This window comes from Artemia franciscana, unplaced genomic scaffold (genome assembly GCF_032884065.1).
Source record: "Artemia franciscana unplaced genomic scaffold, ASM3288406v1 PGA_scaffold_50, whole genome shotgun sequence".
In the NCBI taxonomy this organism is placed as follows: Eukaryota; Metazoa; Arthropoda; class Branchiopoda; order Anostraca; family Artemiidae; genus Artemia; species Artemia franciscana.
Genome location: NW_027062691.1, coordinates 388,486 through 408,357, shown reverse-complemented (window position 1 = coordinate 408,357; position 19,872 = coordinate 388,486). Strand labels below are relative to the sequence as shown.

The window sequence follows — 19,872 nt, the reverse complement described above, 5'->3', positions numbered from 1 at the left end:
ACCGTTCACCCCAATCAACATGAATGCTTCTTTCTACGCCTGCTTTTGGTGAATGTACCCGGTCCGACATCCTTTGAGTATTTGAGAACTGTAAACGGTACTATACATGACACTTACCGTAGTGCATGCCAAGCTCTGAATTTATTGGAGAATGACCAACACTGGGATAACTGCATCAATGACGCGTGCGAAACGTCAACCCCAAGTCAAATTCGTGCATTGTTTGGCATCATTTTAACAACTTGCTCTCCATCAGCTCCTACAGAGTTATGGGAAAAATATAAGTCAAAAATGTCCGAAGATATACTCCATCGAAAACAGTTAGAGACGTCAGATATGACTTTTGATTTTACATCAGAAATTTATAACTACACTTTAGTTATTATAGAAGATTTGTGCGTACGTATGGCAAACAAACCTCTTCAGGATTTGGGAATGCCTTCACCTAACCGTATCGCTGCTGTTTCGACATGTGTAGAATTGGATCGTGAACAAAGTTACAGTACGAGTGATCTATTGTCGTATGTACAAAATAACATTTCCAAGTTAACGTCGGAACAAAAAGACATTTATGATACGATAGACTCAATTTCAGGACGTATACAACTACCTGCTGATTTCTGTAATTTAGTGACGTCCAAAAATGAATTGATTGAAAAAGTATTTCCGAATATTCTAAAAAATTATAAAAATAATAAATGGCTAAGTGAAAGAGCGATTCTCGCACCCAAAAATATAGACGTCCACGAAATCAACAATATTGTTTTGACCAAGATTCGAGACCAGGCAGTCCTTTACAAGTCAGTCGACACAGTTTTGGAACCAAATGAAGCGGTTAATTATCCATCTGAATTTTTAAATTCCATAGATCTTTCAGGGTTTCCACCACACGTGCTACAACTAAAAATAGGCGTACCAATAATACTTTTAAGAAATATCAACCCACCAAAGCTTTGCAATGGCACGCGACTTGCCGTAAAAAAAACAATGGAAAACCTAATAGAGGCTATAATCTTGACAGGGCCTTTTGAGGGTGAGGCTGCTCTTATTCCTCTTATTCCCATGATTCCAACGGATCTGCCTTTTCAATTTAAAAGATTGCAATTTCCAATTCGATTAGCATTTGCAATCACCATTAACAAAGCTCAAGGTCAATCATTAGAAAAATGTGGTATAGATCTTAATACTGATTGTTTTTCCCATGGACAATTGTACGTTGCATGTTCGAGGGTCGGTAAACCTGACAATCTATTTATATGCAGCGACAATTGGACAGCGAAGAATGTTGTATATTCGCAAGTTTTACGCAGTTAATTTGTATTGTATCTATCTATCTATCTATCTATATAAAAACGAATTGTGTGTATGCATGTTTGTTTGTTTGTAAAAAGAGCGTTTGCATATGACGTCATTATTAGTACATACGGCTTTGTATATGCACAGACAATGGGAAAGCCAAGAATGTTGTATATTCGCAATTTTTACGTTGTTTGAAACACATATATAAATCTATCTATATTCACAGGTGGGACACAGGGACACAACTACAATGGCGCGTAACTAATATGGCGCGTAACGACTTAAGCGAGCGGGGGGGCTTGGGGGGGGCGCGAAGCGCCCCACCAACTGGTGTTTGGGTGGCGCGAAGCGCCACCCCAACAGCTAGTATATCTATATATATAAAAATAAGTTGTCTGTCTGTGTGTCTGTCTGTCAGGTGACGTCATGTTTCTGTGTCGACTGACGTCATGTTTTCGACTGACGAAATTACAGACTGGGACATCGGGACACAAATGACGGACACTCAAAGAGAAAGCGACCGGTACACAAGGAATGTTCGGTTAGCAATCACCATCAACAAAGCACAGGGACACAAATGACGACCGGGACACAGGGAGTATAAATGACGACCAGGACATAAGTAAAAAAAACTAAAAAAACTAAAAAAAAGGTAAAAACTACAAAAAAACTAAAAAAAAAAACTAAAAACTAATAAAAAAAACTAAAAAAGCTAAAAAACTAAAAAAACTAAAAAAGAAAAAAAAGAAAAAAAGGAAAAAAATGAAAAATAAAGGAGAAAAACAAAACTAAAAAAAATAAAAATAAAAAAAAAACTAAAAAGAAAAAAGAAAAAAAAAAACTAAATAAAAGTAAAAACCAAAAAAAACTAAAAAGAAAAGAGGGGAAAAATACAAAAATTTATTTCATCATATACCATTTCAAAAACGAATGTATATACAGACCGGGACACCGGGATACAAATGATGACCGGGACACAGGGAATATAAATGACGACCGGGACACAGGGACACAACTACAACGGGGACGCCGGGGGGCACAGGGGGATATATAAATGACGACGGGGACACAGGGAATGTTCGATTAGCAATCACCATCAACAAAGCTCAAGGGCAATCATTAGAATCATGAGGTATAACTAAAAAAACTAAAAAAAGGTAAAAAACTAAAAAAAAACACCAATTCAAAAACGAATGTATATACAGACCGGGACACCGGGACACAAATGACGACCGGGACACCGGGACACAAGGAATATAAATGACGCCCGGGACACTCAAAGAGAAATCAGAGACTGGGACACCGGGACACAAATGACTCTGAAACCATCGAGTGTTCTTGATGGCTTGGAAAATGATTTTGATTTATTTATTGATAAGTGGTGTAAGAAAGAGAATAAAAATAAAGAGAGTTTTCAAAGTTGGAAGAATTTAATTATTAGTAGAGTAAGAAATAAAATATATTCTAACTTAAAAAATAGTAACACTAAATCATTATTTTATAATGCGAAGATTAAACAAGCAATTGCTAATCTAAAGAATGAATTTGTAATTGTGCCAGTGGATAAAGCTAATAATAATTTTGCCATAATTTGTCAGAAACTGTATTGTGATATCTTAAAAAGGGAGTTATGCACAACTAATGTTTATGAAAAGGTAAATATAGAGGATGAGAATTTAATTGAAAAGACTGAAGAAATACTTTTTAAAAATTTTAATATTAAAATAAATGACAATGATAAAAAGTTCCCTTTCCTATATTGGACTGTAAAATTTCATAAGAATCCCCCTAAACCACGGTTTATTGCGGGAGCAGCTAAATGTCCAACCCGCATTGCTGCTACTGACCTCTCTTTAATTTTAAAGGAAATTGTAAATAAACTTAAAACCTATTGTTCTGGTATTAAAAAATTTTCGAATTTTAATCCATATTGGAGTGTTAATAATTCACTGCAGGTGATAGATTCTTTAACAATGGTTTCAGCTAAAAGAATTGAGTCTTTCGATTTTGCGACAATGTATACTAATTTATCACTTAATTTAGTGTTTGATAATTTAAAAACTGTTATAAAGAAATCTTTCCTCTTATCTAGTAAAATGTTCTTAAAAATAGACAGTTATAATAAAAAAGCCATATGGACAAACTGCTTCAATACTACAGTTAACTTGAGATGTTACAGCTTGGATATGATTTTTGAGTTATTGGAATTTGTTTTATACAATACTTATATAAGATTTGGGGGTGATTTGTACAAGCAAATTATGGGAATTCCCATGGGGGGGAATGCCAGCCCATTTATAGCTGACTTGTTTTTAAGTCAACTAGAATATAAATATATGATGGATAAGAATAATCCAATTAATTTAAAACATGCTTTGTCAAATAATAAAAGATATTTAGATGATATTTTGGTCTTAAATTGTAAGGATTTCATTGATATTTCTAAAAATATATATCCATCAGAGCTTATTCTTGAGCCTAGTCATAGCGCTGGTCATGAAGATCATTTCTTAGATTTAAATATTAATATTTGTGATAATAATAAATTAAGTTTTAAAATGTATAATAAAACGGATGATTTTGATTTTGAAGTGATTAGTTTCCCATTCCCTGAAAGTAATATGCACTCAAATATCACATATTCAGCGTTTTTCTCACAGTTACTTCGTTATGCAAGGATTTGTAGTAATTACATTGATTTTAAAAATAGATGTAAAATCTTAAGCCAAAAATTGATATCAAGAGGTTTTTCTGCAAATAAATTAACTTGGCAATTTAAAAAATTTAGTTTTCATTATAACGAACTTTTAAATAAATATCAAAAGAATTATCTAGAAATACTTAAAGAAATTTTTAACTAATTTGGGAGGTTCGAGAAATGTTGTCACAGCGCCATTTATTTTGAATTGCGTTTCTAATTGAGCGTAATTTTTTGAAAAATTAGCCACATGGTAAAGATGAATTCTATAATTGTTTAGTTCATTCAGGTTTTTTGCAATGTGTTAATATTTGTGATTTGGTAAAATTTATAATATTTAGTTTACCTATTGTTGCTAAAGGGAGGGATATATTAACAGGATAAGCTTGTTTTGGTTTTGGTTTTACTTGGTTGTTTTACATTTGCTGTTTTTTTTTTTTTTTTCATAGGCATGTAATTTGGGGGTGATACCTGACGCGGGGATGCCATGGATATTCTGTGGTAGCCACAACACTGTGCTGGGTAGAGAATTTAGAGTGGCGAAACCCAATATAGGCCAGTGTATTCTCCTGATGAGCCCTTATGTTGGGTGTTGCCTCTGAATTATTTGTCTATATTATTTTTTCTATTGTTCGGTAAATGACGACTTATACTTATTGACGACATGACTGCCTGTCCATGGATTATTCTTTATGGTTGATTGTGTGTGGCTATGCTGTTTGACCTATGTGATTGTATGGATGAGTAGGGTTGAGGCCTCATTCAAGTGCTGGTCTATATTAATCACTAATTTAGGAAAACAGTCTTCCTTTTCTCCTTCTGTCTCTTTATTTTATTTATTTTTTTTTTTTTTTTTTTTTTTTTTTTTTTTTTTTTTTTTTTTTTTTTTTTTTTTTTTTTTTTTTTTTTTTTTTTTTGTGTGTGTTTGTGCTGTAGCATTGGTGATTTCTCTTTTCATGATATATATATATATATATATATATATATATATATATATATATATATATATATATATATATATATATATATATATATATATATATATATATATATATATATATATATATATATATATATATATATATATATATATATATATATATGTATATATATATATTGGATCTTTCAACTATGCTGAATCAAACGGCTATCTCAAAGGTATGACTGACTCTTTTCTTCGAGAAAAGGGGTGTAGGAGGGTGGATAGTTGGCTTTCAATCTTTTTGGTCACTTAAAATGGGTGCTATAACTTTTGATCCATGATCAAATGAGCTCTTTCTTGATCTTCTAGGATCACTGGTTCAGTACAATTTTCCTTGGGGAGAAACAACGACAAAAAAATTAAATAATACAAAAACTAACAAGTAAACACGCATCCGTTAACTCTCTTCTGGCAAAAATGCAAAGTTCCACATTTTTGTATGTGGGAGCTTGAAACCTCCACAGTAGGGCTCTCTGAAATAATGAATATAATGGTGTCACTTTCATTAAGATGGCTTTACTCTTGGGGGACGAAAATTGGGCAAATTTTTGAGGTTCTTAACTTTTGATGGGTGATATTAAACTTAATGGACTTTTTTGTTGGGAATCAGAGTAAAACTTAAATTCTTTTCTTATACCTCACACAGTTTGATACTGCTTGTGATTTCAATATTTGTATCGAGTTCTACTGTTATTCGAAGTAGTGTTAGCGATTCTGAGGCCAAACACATGCGTGTGTTGTGAGGCCAATACCCAGGAGCACACTCCAAAAAAATTCTACGCTTGCCACCTTTCAAAAAAGAAGATTAAGGCCCTCTTTCATAATCTTCCTCTTCGCTAATTTAGGAAGTCCCAATTTTTTTCTTATCTTTTTGCAGATTGCGCAGTAAAATTGTTTGACGACCTTGGTCTATTTTTACACCAACAGAACTTGTTTTAGCCTAATGAGCCGCTCTTTCACGATGAACTTACTAAGTGGGTTTTAACCATTGTATTCATTAAGATTAAATCTTTACAGATCATTACAGATCTTTAGAAGTGTCCTTAGACATTTTCCCTGAAAAAACATCAAGCACGTCCCTCTAATTTTGGTTTATGCCCTTGCTTTGGACCGTGTTTCCTATGTTGAAAAAAAATTACCTCGTACTTTTACTTTTGTATCTTTTTGAGAGAAAGATGGGTTTATTAATATAAATAAATAAAACAAAACAAGCAAATGGACTGAAGCAAAGCTTTAAGTTTATATTTGGCTTGACAGCGACCTACCATTTTTTTTTTAATATTTCCAAACTGAAAAATGGTATTAAAGTTGGTCAAATGTGGATTTTGTAAAAATGTTGCATTTAGCTAGGTTTAAAGGCTTAGAAATTAAGAAACTTCTCATATTGACTGTTCTCCTACTTATGTGGTTTATTTAAATGTATGTATAGCCTATTGGCTACCAAGTTTTATAAACAAAATTTTAGCTTTTGTTATTATTATAGAGGTAATTTCATTTGTAGTAATTTATCTCTTAATACGTTCCCCCCTCTTACTCTATTCCTTTCTTTTTTCTTTCCCCTTTTCCTTCTCTCTCCCCCTCTCTCTTTCTTTTTTATATGGTTTAAAACAGGCTTGTGCAGACACTGATGAATTTCAGTGTTGTGTTGTTTCAATCAATCTAATAGGAAGAAAACCTGGAACAGAAAACATATATTACAGTTTTTAACCGTCGAAAAAAAAGAAGAAAGAAGAAAAACTGATTTCCTTGTTCAAACATGATGTTAATCGAAAACCGAAACGATATTTTAGACACCAACGAGTACGAATGGAACTTCAAAAAGTATCACCGACCAAGTTCCGTCACGGAGGTCGAAATCGGTCACTCCTGGATCAAACCTTCAAGTACCCCCCGGCTCTTTAAATGAATCAAAGGGAGGCTCTCGGGATTCTCCAAGAATGACTCGAAGTCGTACATCTCCCGAAGTAAAGAGTAAAAGATCTGATGATAAGGGAAAAGTGGAGACGGAAGTAGAAACAGATGAAAAGGAGGAAAAGGTTCGAAGCATGACTGAATTGTAATTCCTCAAGCATGAATTCGCATGATTCCATTTCTTTTACGAAAACATAAATTTGATGGTTCTTGTTTGTGTTATTTGTGTCTTGTTTTGTATTTCTGTCGATGCTCAGTTCTTCTGTTTTGCTATATTCTCTAGATTACATAGTACTAGGTCCCGGTCAAAACGGGATGCTTAAATTAGAAAACCAAGTCGTTTTTGAGATATTTACAGTTCTTTCATGGTTTAACGATGGAGGGGGGGGACTGGCTTTTTGTAGACCTTTCTAAGTGTGACAAATGTTGAAATCATGAGATGTTTTATTATTTAACAGCCTTATTATTAACAAATAATAACAGCCTTATAATTAAAATATAATGACCTTTTTATTTAAACCCATACCCCAATTAGTTTGTTTAGCCCATGTCCCAATATGAAATTAATTTTGGCTGTTCACCCGCTTGATCTCCATTTGTATTTATTTTTTTACGACTTGTGGAAAGAAGATTGCAATATCTTCAGCATTATTCAGGCAAATTTTGTGCTTCTATGATATCTGTTTATAATACGATGCTCCTCCGGGGCTAAAGGAGTTTCAATTTTCATGATTTAGGATGGCTATAGAGGGTATTTGACTTAGTAAATGCATTTTAGCTAAGACATTGTCCCCTTTTCTCTTCTTAAGTTTTTGTATTTATATTTGAGCAGCTTAACTTACGTTGTGTGTCATTCGTTTTGAACCTTCTTATTATAGTGCATGCTCTGCCCGTAGTTAGCACCAGCATGATGTATTCATCCCTAGGGCACATTATTATGTCTATAATAATAGGCAAGGATTTGCGTATACTGCAAAGATATATTTCACTGAGTGAATTGAGATATCGAAGTGCTCTATTGTATTTTGAATTGCTGGTACTTGTATAATATATCGACCACAGCAAGCACCCATGTTAAGAAAACAATTCTCTCTTCATAATAGGCGGAATAATCATAGTCAACACATTTTGCTTGCAGCCTCGCTAAACTTTACCCCCAACCTCCCCCCCTCCTCCAACCCCTACTGTGTAAAGATATAGCCCAAATTATATATTTTCAATACATTCTGCCCCCGTAACTTGTTTTCCCAGTTTTTGTTTCGTCGCAGTTGATTCAATTTACATGTACACGAGTTGAAACAACCGGGACGCTTTGGGAGAATAGATAGGAAATATGTAATTTGGGCTATATTTTTTTTATATATTTTTAGGCTATATATGTAATTGGGCTATATTTGCACATCAGGGGGGTTGGCGGCAAAGCATTGCGGGCCTGCATGCAAAATTTGTTAACTACGATTATTCCGCATATTATGAAGGAAGAATTGTTTTCTTAACATGGGTACTTGCTGTGGTCGACATATCCTGCAAGTACCATTTACTGAGTAGCAGTTGAGATGTTAATTTAATGTTGAAATGGACATACTTATACAACCTTATCCAATTTTATTTCATGATATTTAAAAGCGCCTCTTGAGCCAGAGCCCTTAACAAAGGATATTTATTACTGTCTTATAAACACAGCTTTAGCATAAGGAAGCTTTTTTATGCTCATGAAGGTTTGGGCACACCATTTACAGGTGCCCTTATTTTTTTCATCAAATTTGTGAGTTTTGTGCTTAAAGCAAAAAAAAGTCTTATGAGAATTTTTTTTAATCAAAATGTTTGAAATCGAGTAAAAATAGATGCTAGATTTTATCGTGCGGCTGAAGATTGAATTTTTACCGGCTTGAGCATTTTCATTAAATTCTATTAAATCTATTGGATCCATAAGTTTTACTTCTTGTGTAGTTACATTTTCTTTTTGTTCCTCGATGTTATCGAAACATTTCTTCTGAAAAAGAGTCTGGAAGAGTCTTGAGGAAGAGAGTCTGGATTTGAAGCCACACATTTGAGTAATATGGACCTATGGTCTTACTTGTCAATGGTCTCCCCTATTTGCCCTCATTTATGAAATGTGGTTTTAATGTTTAAATTTAGAGGAGTCTTATATCAGCTATTCTTATCCTGTGCTTTAATCATGAGAACTAAAGATTATGTTGCTGTTTTAGTTGGTATTATCGTATAAAAGCATTATAAATGTAATTCAAGGGAATTCAATTTGTATCTCACATGTTTTAACAAAATTGAAGTGACGGAAGGGGGAAAAATTTGGGATAGTCTGGCTTTAAGATTTACCTGGTAATTTTTCAAGGGGGCAAAAGGATTGAAAAGCAAGTGATTTCTAATGATTCTCAATTCTTTTTGTCATGTGTCCAAAAAATGTCATCGGTCTTGGAGGCTGCTCAACACACTTTTGTTACATCAGTAATACAAAATTGTCAGGTCACCGTCTTTTAAAAGAGTCGCTTTGTTCTTACGCTGTTTTTCTCGTTTCGAGGTTGGAAATGAACAAAAAGAAGTATATAATGCTAAGGTGTTTTCGGAATATCTTCTAGTGGCTAAACTCCTTTTCAGGGTTATTAGACAATTGATTAGACAATTATTATTGACAATTATTATTATACAATTATTGATTGACAATTATTATTATACAATTATTATTATAGACAATTAATTATTTAATTATTTATTAATTAATTTATTAATTAATTATTTAATTATTATAGACAATTATTATTATACAAATATACAATTATTGATTAGACCTTATTAGACAATTGAAAGCTTCCAAAGTTGAATAACTTAAACCCTTGCAATTTTTATGTCTTTCTATACAATTCCCACCTTGCCTTAGTCAATATCATACAGGGATCGTGTTTATGAAAATTTAGAACGTTTGGGACCAAGAAAGTTTTTGTTGAGAATGGAATTTGTCCACATCGATATTGACTCAAATATGCCTTCTTTGTACCGGAGTTGACATGTACCCCATCCCACTCCTTCAAGGATTCCCCCATATATTTTTATATTTGGACGCACCGAAAAAATCATAGTCCCTTTTTGAAATAAATAATTTCAAACTGACTTTGCTAAAATCGATACTGACTCCAATGCTTTTTCTTCTTCCTCCACTTTTCTTAATTTGCCTGAATCAAGCCTGTTTTGTTTATCCTTTAAACAATTTTTTTTAGTATAATAACATTTGTTCTGTTACTTGTGCTTTACTACATGTTTTTCTAGCTTCGTGATCGTTTTTTTTTTCAGATTAACAATTTGGTACTGCACTAATTTTACTAATTACTCTGATTAAGCAAATTTCGACTTTTTATTACACTGAAAAATTGCCAAAAAACTTCAAACGGTAGATGGCTTTACTACTTTTTACACTGAGATACTGCCGTGAAACGCCAAATGTAGCTGGCGCTATACACTCTTTGGTTATGCTTTCAGCCAGTCTTTATTAAGTCCGCATCTGCTATTAATTTATTTCTACGTGTAAATAACTATTCTATAATATATATATATATATATATATATATATATATATATATATATATATATATATATATATATATATATATATATATTTGTGTATATATTTATTGCATGTTCTGTGAGAAAGTCACATATCCTAACTTTTCAGAGCTGTTTCCACGACCTAGTTGAATATTTCAAACTTACGAAAATTCTTAACTTGCACTCTCTTTGGCTTTATTTATTCATCTTTTCTTTTATCTATTCTTTTTTCTTTTACTTGTTCCCAAAATGTCTGCAAAGATTTTAGGCAAAAAAATGTTCAAGGGGTGGGGCTAATGTTCGAAAAAAAAAATTTTTTGTTCGAAAAATATTTTGTCCAAGTAAACCTAGAGTCTGCCAAAAGAAACATACTGAACGTAAAAAGGGCAGTAATAAAGAAGCATTAATCTACTCAAGGTTTGTAATATTTCGGCTTGTAGGTCTGGCTGGGCATAAATAATTATTTCATGCTTTCTCGGGCTGGGATAATTAATTAGTCTTAATTCATTTCGGCTTTAACATTTATTCATTCATACTCATTTTAACAGCATTCTTTATTTATTGCTTTCAGTCTCTGAGTCAGCTCTTTTTATTGCTGCGCATGCTCTAATACCATTTTATTTGTAGCATTTTTGCATCGTGATTTCTTTTCTAATAATAGATCTTATTTCTTACTTTATAGAAATTAGACCTATTTTTCAGTTTCCATGGATTAAATATGAAAATGAAATCGCAACAAGTTTAGCTTATAAATGAGAATAAGTTTTGTTTCCTGTCTCGATTAAAAACAAATCTTTTATTATAGGAAGAACCTAGTGAGAATTCGCTCGGAAAGAAAAAGGGAAAGTCAAAAGAAGGTTAGTTTTTGGAATTTTATTGACGCGAACGTTGGGTATTTTTGTATAGCCTGTATCATATTTGAAAGGTCTTTTTGTTATTTGCTTTCTTAAAAGTAAAAACACTATAAAAGCGACAAATAAATACAAGGGGAAGTCACAAGGAAAGTTACCTTCTCGATAGAAGTATTTGAAATTGTAGTGTTTTGCTCTTAACTTTATACAAAACAGATCTGAGACTTCAGTCCCGTGTTTTTAATCTTATAATGTTGTTTTTGTTTTTTGCTTTGTGCCCATATACATTTTTTAGATAATAAATCCTTCTAATTGAATCAGTAAAATAAGCGAGGACATAACAATTTCCCAAAAAGTTCAAAATGGGAATTGAAATTGGGATTTTTGAAAAAAAAACCAATCTTTTTTTAGAAACTCTAAACTTTTCCAACAAGTCCAAAGGATAGAAATATAACTTATAATGCCAACAGCAAAAATTTAGTCCAATTTTTGAAAATTGAATTCTGGTCTTTAGCGCTATTCTAGTTGGACTCTACGTAGATAACTTCGAAGACAACACTGCCTTTCCATGACGAAAATATAACAGTTTAAAGTAGGAATGAAACATTTTAATAGACAGTGAAACAAATATAAAATTTTAACTGAATATTTCGGAAACATATACAGCGTATTAATTATACTATTAATTTATTTATTAATTATCCTATTATACTATTTAATATACTAGTTGACCTTGTAGAAAATAAAAAGCAATTTAAACCCCAATTTTCACCAAATACATCAATTTTATTTTTTTTGAAACAATATTTTCAATAAGACATTTCAGGGAGCCAGAATTTTATTGAAGAGTTATTTTGCACTCGAAAAATTTAATTAACCATAGTGCAGAAAATTCAAATCTACCTAATTTATGAAGAAGGACTAATATATAATGTGAAAAATAATTTAACAGCAGATCAACCTATTAAGTAGCCTATCAAACCGCAAGATATTGTTGCAACATTATTGAAAAAAAGTTTATTTTTTCGCTAAACTTGAACCTTGCTTTAAGGTTTATCTTATATACTAGTTTCGGTATGTTATTGTCCTGCTTTCCTAAGGTTTCAATAAACATCGAAAATGGACAGTTTTAGCATTGTTCCATAGCTGAGATTCAGTTCTATTACCTTAGACCTTAGATCCTCCTGAGCCATCAGTGGCGCATAGGAGGTCAACAAAGCCTCTCCATTCATCACGAATCTGTGCGGCTGCAGTGATATCTTCCCATTATGGAGAGAGTTAAATGTCGGCCTTTTTCAGGTCCCGATCATACTGCCTCCGCAGTGTGTGCTTTGGTCGGCCTCGTCTTCGTCTTCCTTCAGGCTGCCATTGATTCACTCTGGAGGACAGTCTGTCTACAGGCATACGTAGAACGTGACCCCAAATATGTCCATCTTCGTTTCTTCATAACTTCGGTCACTATGGGTGGGTTCGTTTTCAGTCGGATTTCCCTATTAATTTCCATGGAAAATCCTTAGTAATTTTCTAATCCCAAATGATTTTGAGGATCCTTCTGAGGCAAATGTTTTCGAATCCAAGGATACGTTCCTCCAGTTGTTGGTTGAGTTCCCAACATTCACTGGCGCACATCAATGTAGACAGCACATTGTTGTTGAACTGGTGCAATTTTAAACAAAGTGAGTACTTGTTACTTCTCCAAATTGGTGTCAGTCTGTTGAAGGTGCGTGATGCTTGTCCAATCTTTCTCTTGATTTCTAATGTTACATCTCCAGTATTCTCTATCCAGCTTCCTAAGTATTTAAAATTCTTGGACTGTTCAACAGAGTTATCGGAGTATTGAAGAGCTAGGGGGAAGCATATGTGGACATAATTTTTGATTTGTCTACAGTCCAACCTCTCGGGCTTTTTCGGAAATTTCATCGAATAGCAGCTGTAATTTATCCTTGGCGTCTTCTAGTAGTACTATATCATCTGCCAATAGCATTTATTTATTTTTATTTTATTTTTCGTATTGTAGTAATTACAATTTACTACAATCACCAGGAGATTCACTGGGCACTTTCTGGTCGCTCTATATCTGAGTTAGCAGATCAAACTAAACTGTCATGCAGTTCAGATTTGTTGTCAAACTTTGAGTTAAACTCGTATGTTTCCGCGTATTGCTGCTTCTACTAATAACAACTCACAGTAGTACCCATCTGTCTGAGACCAACCAAGCTGTGTACACCTCTCTTCATCCTTATTTGTTCAAAGCTACCCTCTTAACATCCATCCAAGCGCCCACGTTTCGGAAATATGGTTTACCACTCCTACTAATGCAGCTTCCAATATTATAATAATTGTTTGCAGACTCACCTTCAATTCATCCAATTTCTTCCAACTGCGAAAAAATGCTAGCTTTTGATGGGATGCGTAAACTTAATGAATTTTATGTATTTGAAATCAGCATAAAAAGCCAATTCTTTTCATGTGTCAGTTGTTATAAAAATTCCGTGTTTTAGAGTTTCGGTTACCATTGGGCCGACTCGCTGCTTACTTACAATTTGTTACCACGAACTGTTTGAAAACAATAAATGAATCCAAAATGAACGGAAGTTAATATTAACGATCATATCAAACATAAAGATAACAGGTACTGAAATGGAATAACTAAGAAATCTTAAAGGTAGGTAGGTAGGTAGGTTTTATTTTTATCCACAATATAAACATAAGTAAAAATGACAACACTAATAAATTATTTGCAGCAAAAAGAAAGTCCTAAGGGCTTGTGCATCTTATAAATAAATATCTAAACATAACATCTCATGATTATCCACCTAGCCTATCTTATATATAAAAACAACAACACATACACATGAACAATGAGTGAATATTAAATATGAGTGAACATAAAATGAGTGAATATTAAACAAGTATTTGAGTCAAGCTTAAAACAAACAAAATTACTACAAAAACAGAAGTTTGGCTACTGACCCCTTCCCCCTCCCCTAACTCTAAAAATTTTAAACTTATGCGTGATTTGCGTTTTACTAAAAACTGTATGTATTTTGAAGTGTGCTTTAGTTTTTCCAAACATCAATAATGAATAAAAAATAAATAATTATAATAATCAAGATGAGCGGAAAGAATGAAACAATGAAAATATAATGAATATTTAGTATAAAATAATGTTTATTCATGGAAATCTCTAAACATCAAGATACAATTGTGTATATTCAAGATACAAAATTGCACAAAAGTGCAACATTGTATTTTTTCTTATTTTTCAATGTTTTAAATATTAAAAAAATGTTCAAAATATATTTTGTTTTCAGTAAATTGCAAATGATGCAATAGATTTTAGAACTTCGTTGGTTAGGGAAGTTCCCTTCCCACTTGAGTAAGTTTCCCTACCCTGTTCACCTATGCCTGTTAATTTTTCGTTCTAAACTTGGAGTTGTTTACTCTATCTTTGCTTGAACTCTGAACTGATAACTCATGTTTATCTTTACTTCTTGTTCATCTATTGTATTTGTCTTATTTGTTTATCTATTCTTTATCTTCTTATTTATCATTGTTACCTATTCTTTTAATTTCTTATGCTTCCGTTAATGTCGGATATTTGGTAAGTTTTTTTTTTTTTTTTTTTTTAGAGACACTTGCATGACGTGTGTCGATTATACTAAGAGTATATCCGTTGTACTTAGTGACTTTCCGAAGAGAAGAAGCTTCTCTTCTTTGATTTTAATTTCTTAACTTGAGAAAACAATCGCTTTCTGGACAACATTTTTAAGATTATAAAGAATATAATAGAGCCAAGTAAATGACAATTTAAGCAATAATCTCCAATACAAAAACCTGAAATTTCTGAAAGGTTCATTGATGTTAAAAGCTCGTCTGTAAAATGTTGAAAACAAGTAATGTTGTTGGAAATTGTTGGAAAAGATGTTGCAGCTGACTTCCAGCAAAAAAACAAACATCATCTGGATAAAGCCAAAGGAAAGATCTTTTGGTGATCCTTATTATGCTATACAGACTTCTGTACAAAAAAAAAAAAAAAAAAAAAAAAAAAAAAAAAAAAAAAAAAAAAAAAAAAAAAAAAAAAAAGTTGTTTTGTATGTGCGTTCTGTGTGTGCTTGAGGACGGGAAATTTGGTTTAGTGGATTGACCAATGAACTTAATCTAATTGACATGAAAAACCTTTATTATTCTTTTGGCCAAAATTTATCTGACACTTTCGGGAATTGCTAGGTCCTAAAAGACATTTTTTTTTTTGTTTCTTAAAAATATTAAAAATTGGAAAATTATATCAAATCCCTTGTTGTCTTTTACTCTCTTAAAATTTGTCTTAAAATGTAATTTCCTCCCTTATTTTTTCATGTTTTTTGTGCAAAATGAAACTGTTTGGACTGATTTAGTTTTCGTCTTTTTATTCTTTTGATTTTTTTTATCTGTTCATATTTGTTTCCTTTCGCTGAGTTATCTAAGAAGTTATTGATGAGCCCATAGAAACAAAGCGGGGAAAATCTAAAAAAAAAAGAGTTATTGATTGAAATGTTGACGCACTAATCATATGGTTGGAAAAAGATCCAGATTTGCTTGTGGTATCTTTGTGCTTGTGCAAGGATTTTCAAGAATTACGTTCCCTCTGAAACATATAATCTTGTGACGAGTCGTCTGACGATTGGCTTGCAACGTGTGACAAGTTGTGACGGGCGGTTTTTCACTATTTATTAATTGCATTAGCTTTGTTTTGACTTTACAAGCTATTCAGAAGCCTTGAACCATGTGAACCATTGAACCAATTCGTTGCACCATTGCACCATTGAACCTTGAACCAAATGAACCATGCTTCTTTTTTTAAGGTCAAAACACTTAACTGAGTTTGTACCGTCTATGAGAAAATTGCCTAAAAATAAGAACTATGCTAAATAATAAGGATAAAAAAAAATAAAGCGAGCAAAATTAAAACTCATTAAAAAATTCAAAACGAGCAAAAATTAACACGAGTAAGGCTGACAAACGCAATGCCTTCTTAAGACCAGAATATAATTTGCAGTTTACTGAAGAAAATGAAAGTCGATTGTAAATCGATGTTCATTTTTTAAATCGACACGTTCATTAAATCGACAGTTATGTAATAATGAAATCAGCTATTGCATGTGTGGTTATTAGCATAGGCTCAGCTGATGATCCTAGTTATTCGATTTCTTAGGAAGAGAGTTTCTGCTCTCCTGAAAAGTGTGAAAGATGTCAATTGGCTAATTTCAATTCTAAGAAATAGATGCATTATTATTCCCCGAATGCTATAATCAAATCTCGAACTGAAAGAAAAAATTAACCAGGAGAGATGAACCTAGAAATAAAATGGGTATTTTAATTGTTTTGAAGCTTAAAAGATTATTGCACAGTAATTTTTAGGGTTTCTTTGAGGATGACTGGAATTATTAATGGCGAAAGGTTGTTTTCGTTAAAGATTAATTGCCCATTTTTACTCATTTAATCAGATTGGATGAATTTTAATGCGCTACTTTTGACTACTTTTTGATTGCTTTACTTTGAACTTCGCCCAATTTTATTTAAGCTTTTAACTTAACAAATAAGTTACTTCTCTAGTTATTTTGGAGAATTTTTAGAATTACTAATGTGAGCTCGTTCAAGATTATTGAAAGAATTTTGACCCTATTATAACTGACTCGCTGCTCCCTTCGTTTTTGTTCAATCTACTTTTTTAAGCACTGTCCCGATTTAAGTCTGTCTTATTAAGGCGTATTATACTTAAGCTCTAACGAATATCCTTTTGGGGAATTTGTTACACTTTTCCCCAATAAATTGATAGTCTTTCCTAGAAACACTTAAAAGATAAAGTATAGAGATACTAATGTTTTCTCAGGGCTTTTATCCTTATTGGACCTTGATCAAACAGTTCGTGGTAACGAACTGCAGTAAGGAGCGACCCGGCTCAATAGTAACCAAAACTCTAAAAAATTGAATTTTGATATCAATAGCTACATCAAAAGAATCGAATTCTAATGCCGATTTTAAATATATAAGTTTCATCAAGTTTAGTCTTACCCATCAAAAGTTACAAGCCTGAGAAAATTTGCCTTATTTAGGAAAATAGGGGGAAACACCCCCTAAAAGTCGTAGGATCTTAACGAAAATGACACCATCAGATTCAACGTATCAGAGAACCATACTGTAAAAGTTCCAAGCTCCTATCTACAAAAATGTGGAATTTTGTATTTTTTGCCAGAAGACAAATCACGGGTGCGTGTTTATTTGTTTGTTTTTTTGTTTTTTTGTTTTTTTCCCCAGGGGTCATCGTATCGACCAAGTGGTCCTAGAATGTCGCAAGAGGGCTCATTCTAACGGAAATGAAAAGTTCTAGTGCCCTTTTTAAGTGACCAAAAAAATTGGAGGGCATCTAGGCCCCCTCCCACGCTCATTTTTTTCCCAAAGTCAACGGATCAAAATTTTGAGATAGCCATTTTGTTCAGCATAGTCGAAAACCATAATAACTATGTCTTTGGGGATGACTTACTCCCCCACAATCCCTGGGGGAGGGTCTGCAAGTTACAAACTTTGACCAGTGTTTACATATAGTAATGGTTATTGGGAAGTGTACAGACGTTTTCAGGGGGATTTTATTTTGTTTGGGGGTGGGGCTGAGGAGAGGGGGCTATGTTGGAGGATCTTTCCTTGGAGGAATCTGTCATGGGGGAAGAAAAATTCAATGAAAAGGGCGCAGGATTCTCTAGCATTACTATTTGAAAACAATGAAAAATAAACATGAAAATGTTTTTTCAAATGAAAGGAAGAAGTAGCATTGAAACTTAAAACGAACAGAGATTATTACGCGTATGAGGGGATCTAAAAATACTTTAGCATAAAGAGCGAGGTATTTAGGAGGAGATAAATACCTTGCTCTTTATGCTAAAGTATTTTTATTAAATTCAACTATTTATTCTACGGCCTTTCTGATTCAGGGGTCATTCTTAAAGAATTGGGACAAAACTTATGATTTAGTGTAAAGAGCGAGGTATTAACGAGGGTACAAACCCCCTCGTATACATAATAAAAATATAAGGTTATGAAAGTTTGTTACGTAAGTTAATTCTTAAGTTACGTATATTTTTTACTAATAAAAACGTTGTTAAAAATTAAAAGTTCTAGTTGCCTTTTTAAGTAACCGAAAAATTGGAGGTCAACTAGGCCTCCTTCTCCACCCCTTATTTCTCAAAATCGTCTGATCAAAACTAAGAGAAAGCTATTTAGCCAAAAAAAGAATTAATATACAAATTTCATTTTAATAATTTATGTGCGGAGAGCCAAAACCAAACATGCATTAATTCAAAAACGTTCAGAAATTAAATAAAAAAAAAAAAAACTAATTTTTTTAGCTGAAAGTAAGGAGCGACATTAAAACCTAAAACGAACAGAAATTACTCCGTATATGAAACGGGTTGTCCCCTCCGCAATCCCTCGCTCTTTACGCTAAAGTTTGACTTTTTGCCACAATTCTACTTTTTAAAACAATTAAAAGCTTTAGCGTAAAGAGCGAGGGATTGCGGAGGGGACAAACCATTTCATATACGGAGTAATTTCTGTTCGTTTTAAGTTTTAATGTCGCTCCTTACTTTCAGCTAAAAAAATTAGTTTTTTTTTATTTAATAAATACAAAGGTATAGTTCTCGCGTTTTGTTTTGGACCTGTGTTTCTAAGGTCCAGGTTTCCTCTTGGGAAACGAAGCTATATTAGACAAATCTTAAATAAGGAGTCAGAGCTAAAGTCTTAATTTCTAGTTTGAAAGTTTACGGAAAGAAAGCCTTTTTGATAATCTTCTAAATTATAGGAATCCCTACTGAACATTTTTAGAGGTACCTGAGAATCTTAGGTTAATATTGCTTCTTATGACGCTATTACAAATCGATATATTTTTCATCTGTTTATTGCAGATAGGGAATCTTTAGAAATACGAATTTATCAAGAAAGACGTGGACCGTGTTTTTGTGGATAGATCTCTAATGCATGTACAAGCTAAACGAACTTGCTTTGGGCATTTAATGCTTAGTGTATGTTGCGCTCCCTGTAAATTTAAATCTTTGGTCTCGTTTCCTTTCTCCTGTCTAGCCCCAGTTCAGTCTTTCTGTAGGCTTCATGTCAGTCACTCTCCAGTACTTTATTAAGGAGCTTTGTTTCTAGTGCCTGCAATTGTGTCCTCAAACAGTTTTGTATGTTTGGTAAAAAGCACAGAGAAAGTAGACTTTTTGTTAATTTTGGAGCTAACTTCCTTTTTTTGTTAATGCCACCTCCAGTAACTGATATCTCTTTTAATGATATCTTAATTATCTCCCTCTAGTCATGGTTGCCTTCTTAAGGGCAACCTAGTATTGAACGACCCATTGTAACAGAAAATTTAAAACGCGTTAATCTTTTAAATATCTCCCTCTAGTCATAGAAAATTTAAAAACGTGTTAATTTGTTAATCTCTTTAATCTCCCCCTCTAGTCATGGTTGCCTTCTTTAGGGTAACCGAGTAAAGAACGAACCGTAGCCCGTAGTAACAGAAAATTCAAAAACGCGTTAATCTC

At 32.9% G+C, this 19,872-nt stretch overlaps 2 protein-coding genes across 8 annotated transcripts in view; both read left to right on the top strand.

The window, feature by feature from the left end:
* LOC136041934 (histone-arginine methyltransferase METTL23-like) overlaps positions 1–19,872 on the top strand; it is a 240,388-nt gene that overhangs the window by 170,998 nt on the left and 49,518 nt on the right. The window lies entirely within an intron of this gene.
* Positions 1–19,872, top strand: part of LOC136041935 (protein lin-10-like) — a gene marked incomplete at its 3' end in the record, with an annotated part of 204,436 nt that overhangs the window by 141,525 nt on the left and 43,039 nt on the right. For 3 of the 6 annotated variants that reach the window (XM_065726742.1, XM_065726744.1, XM_065726741.1), the window contains 2 exon segments: positions 6,770–7,015; positions 11,254–11,305. In XM_065726742.1, the coding sequence (XP_065582814.1) occupies positions 6,770–7,015; positions 11,254–11,305 (298 nt within the window). 6 annotated transcript variants of the gene reach the window in all.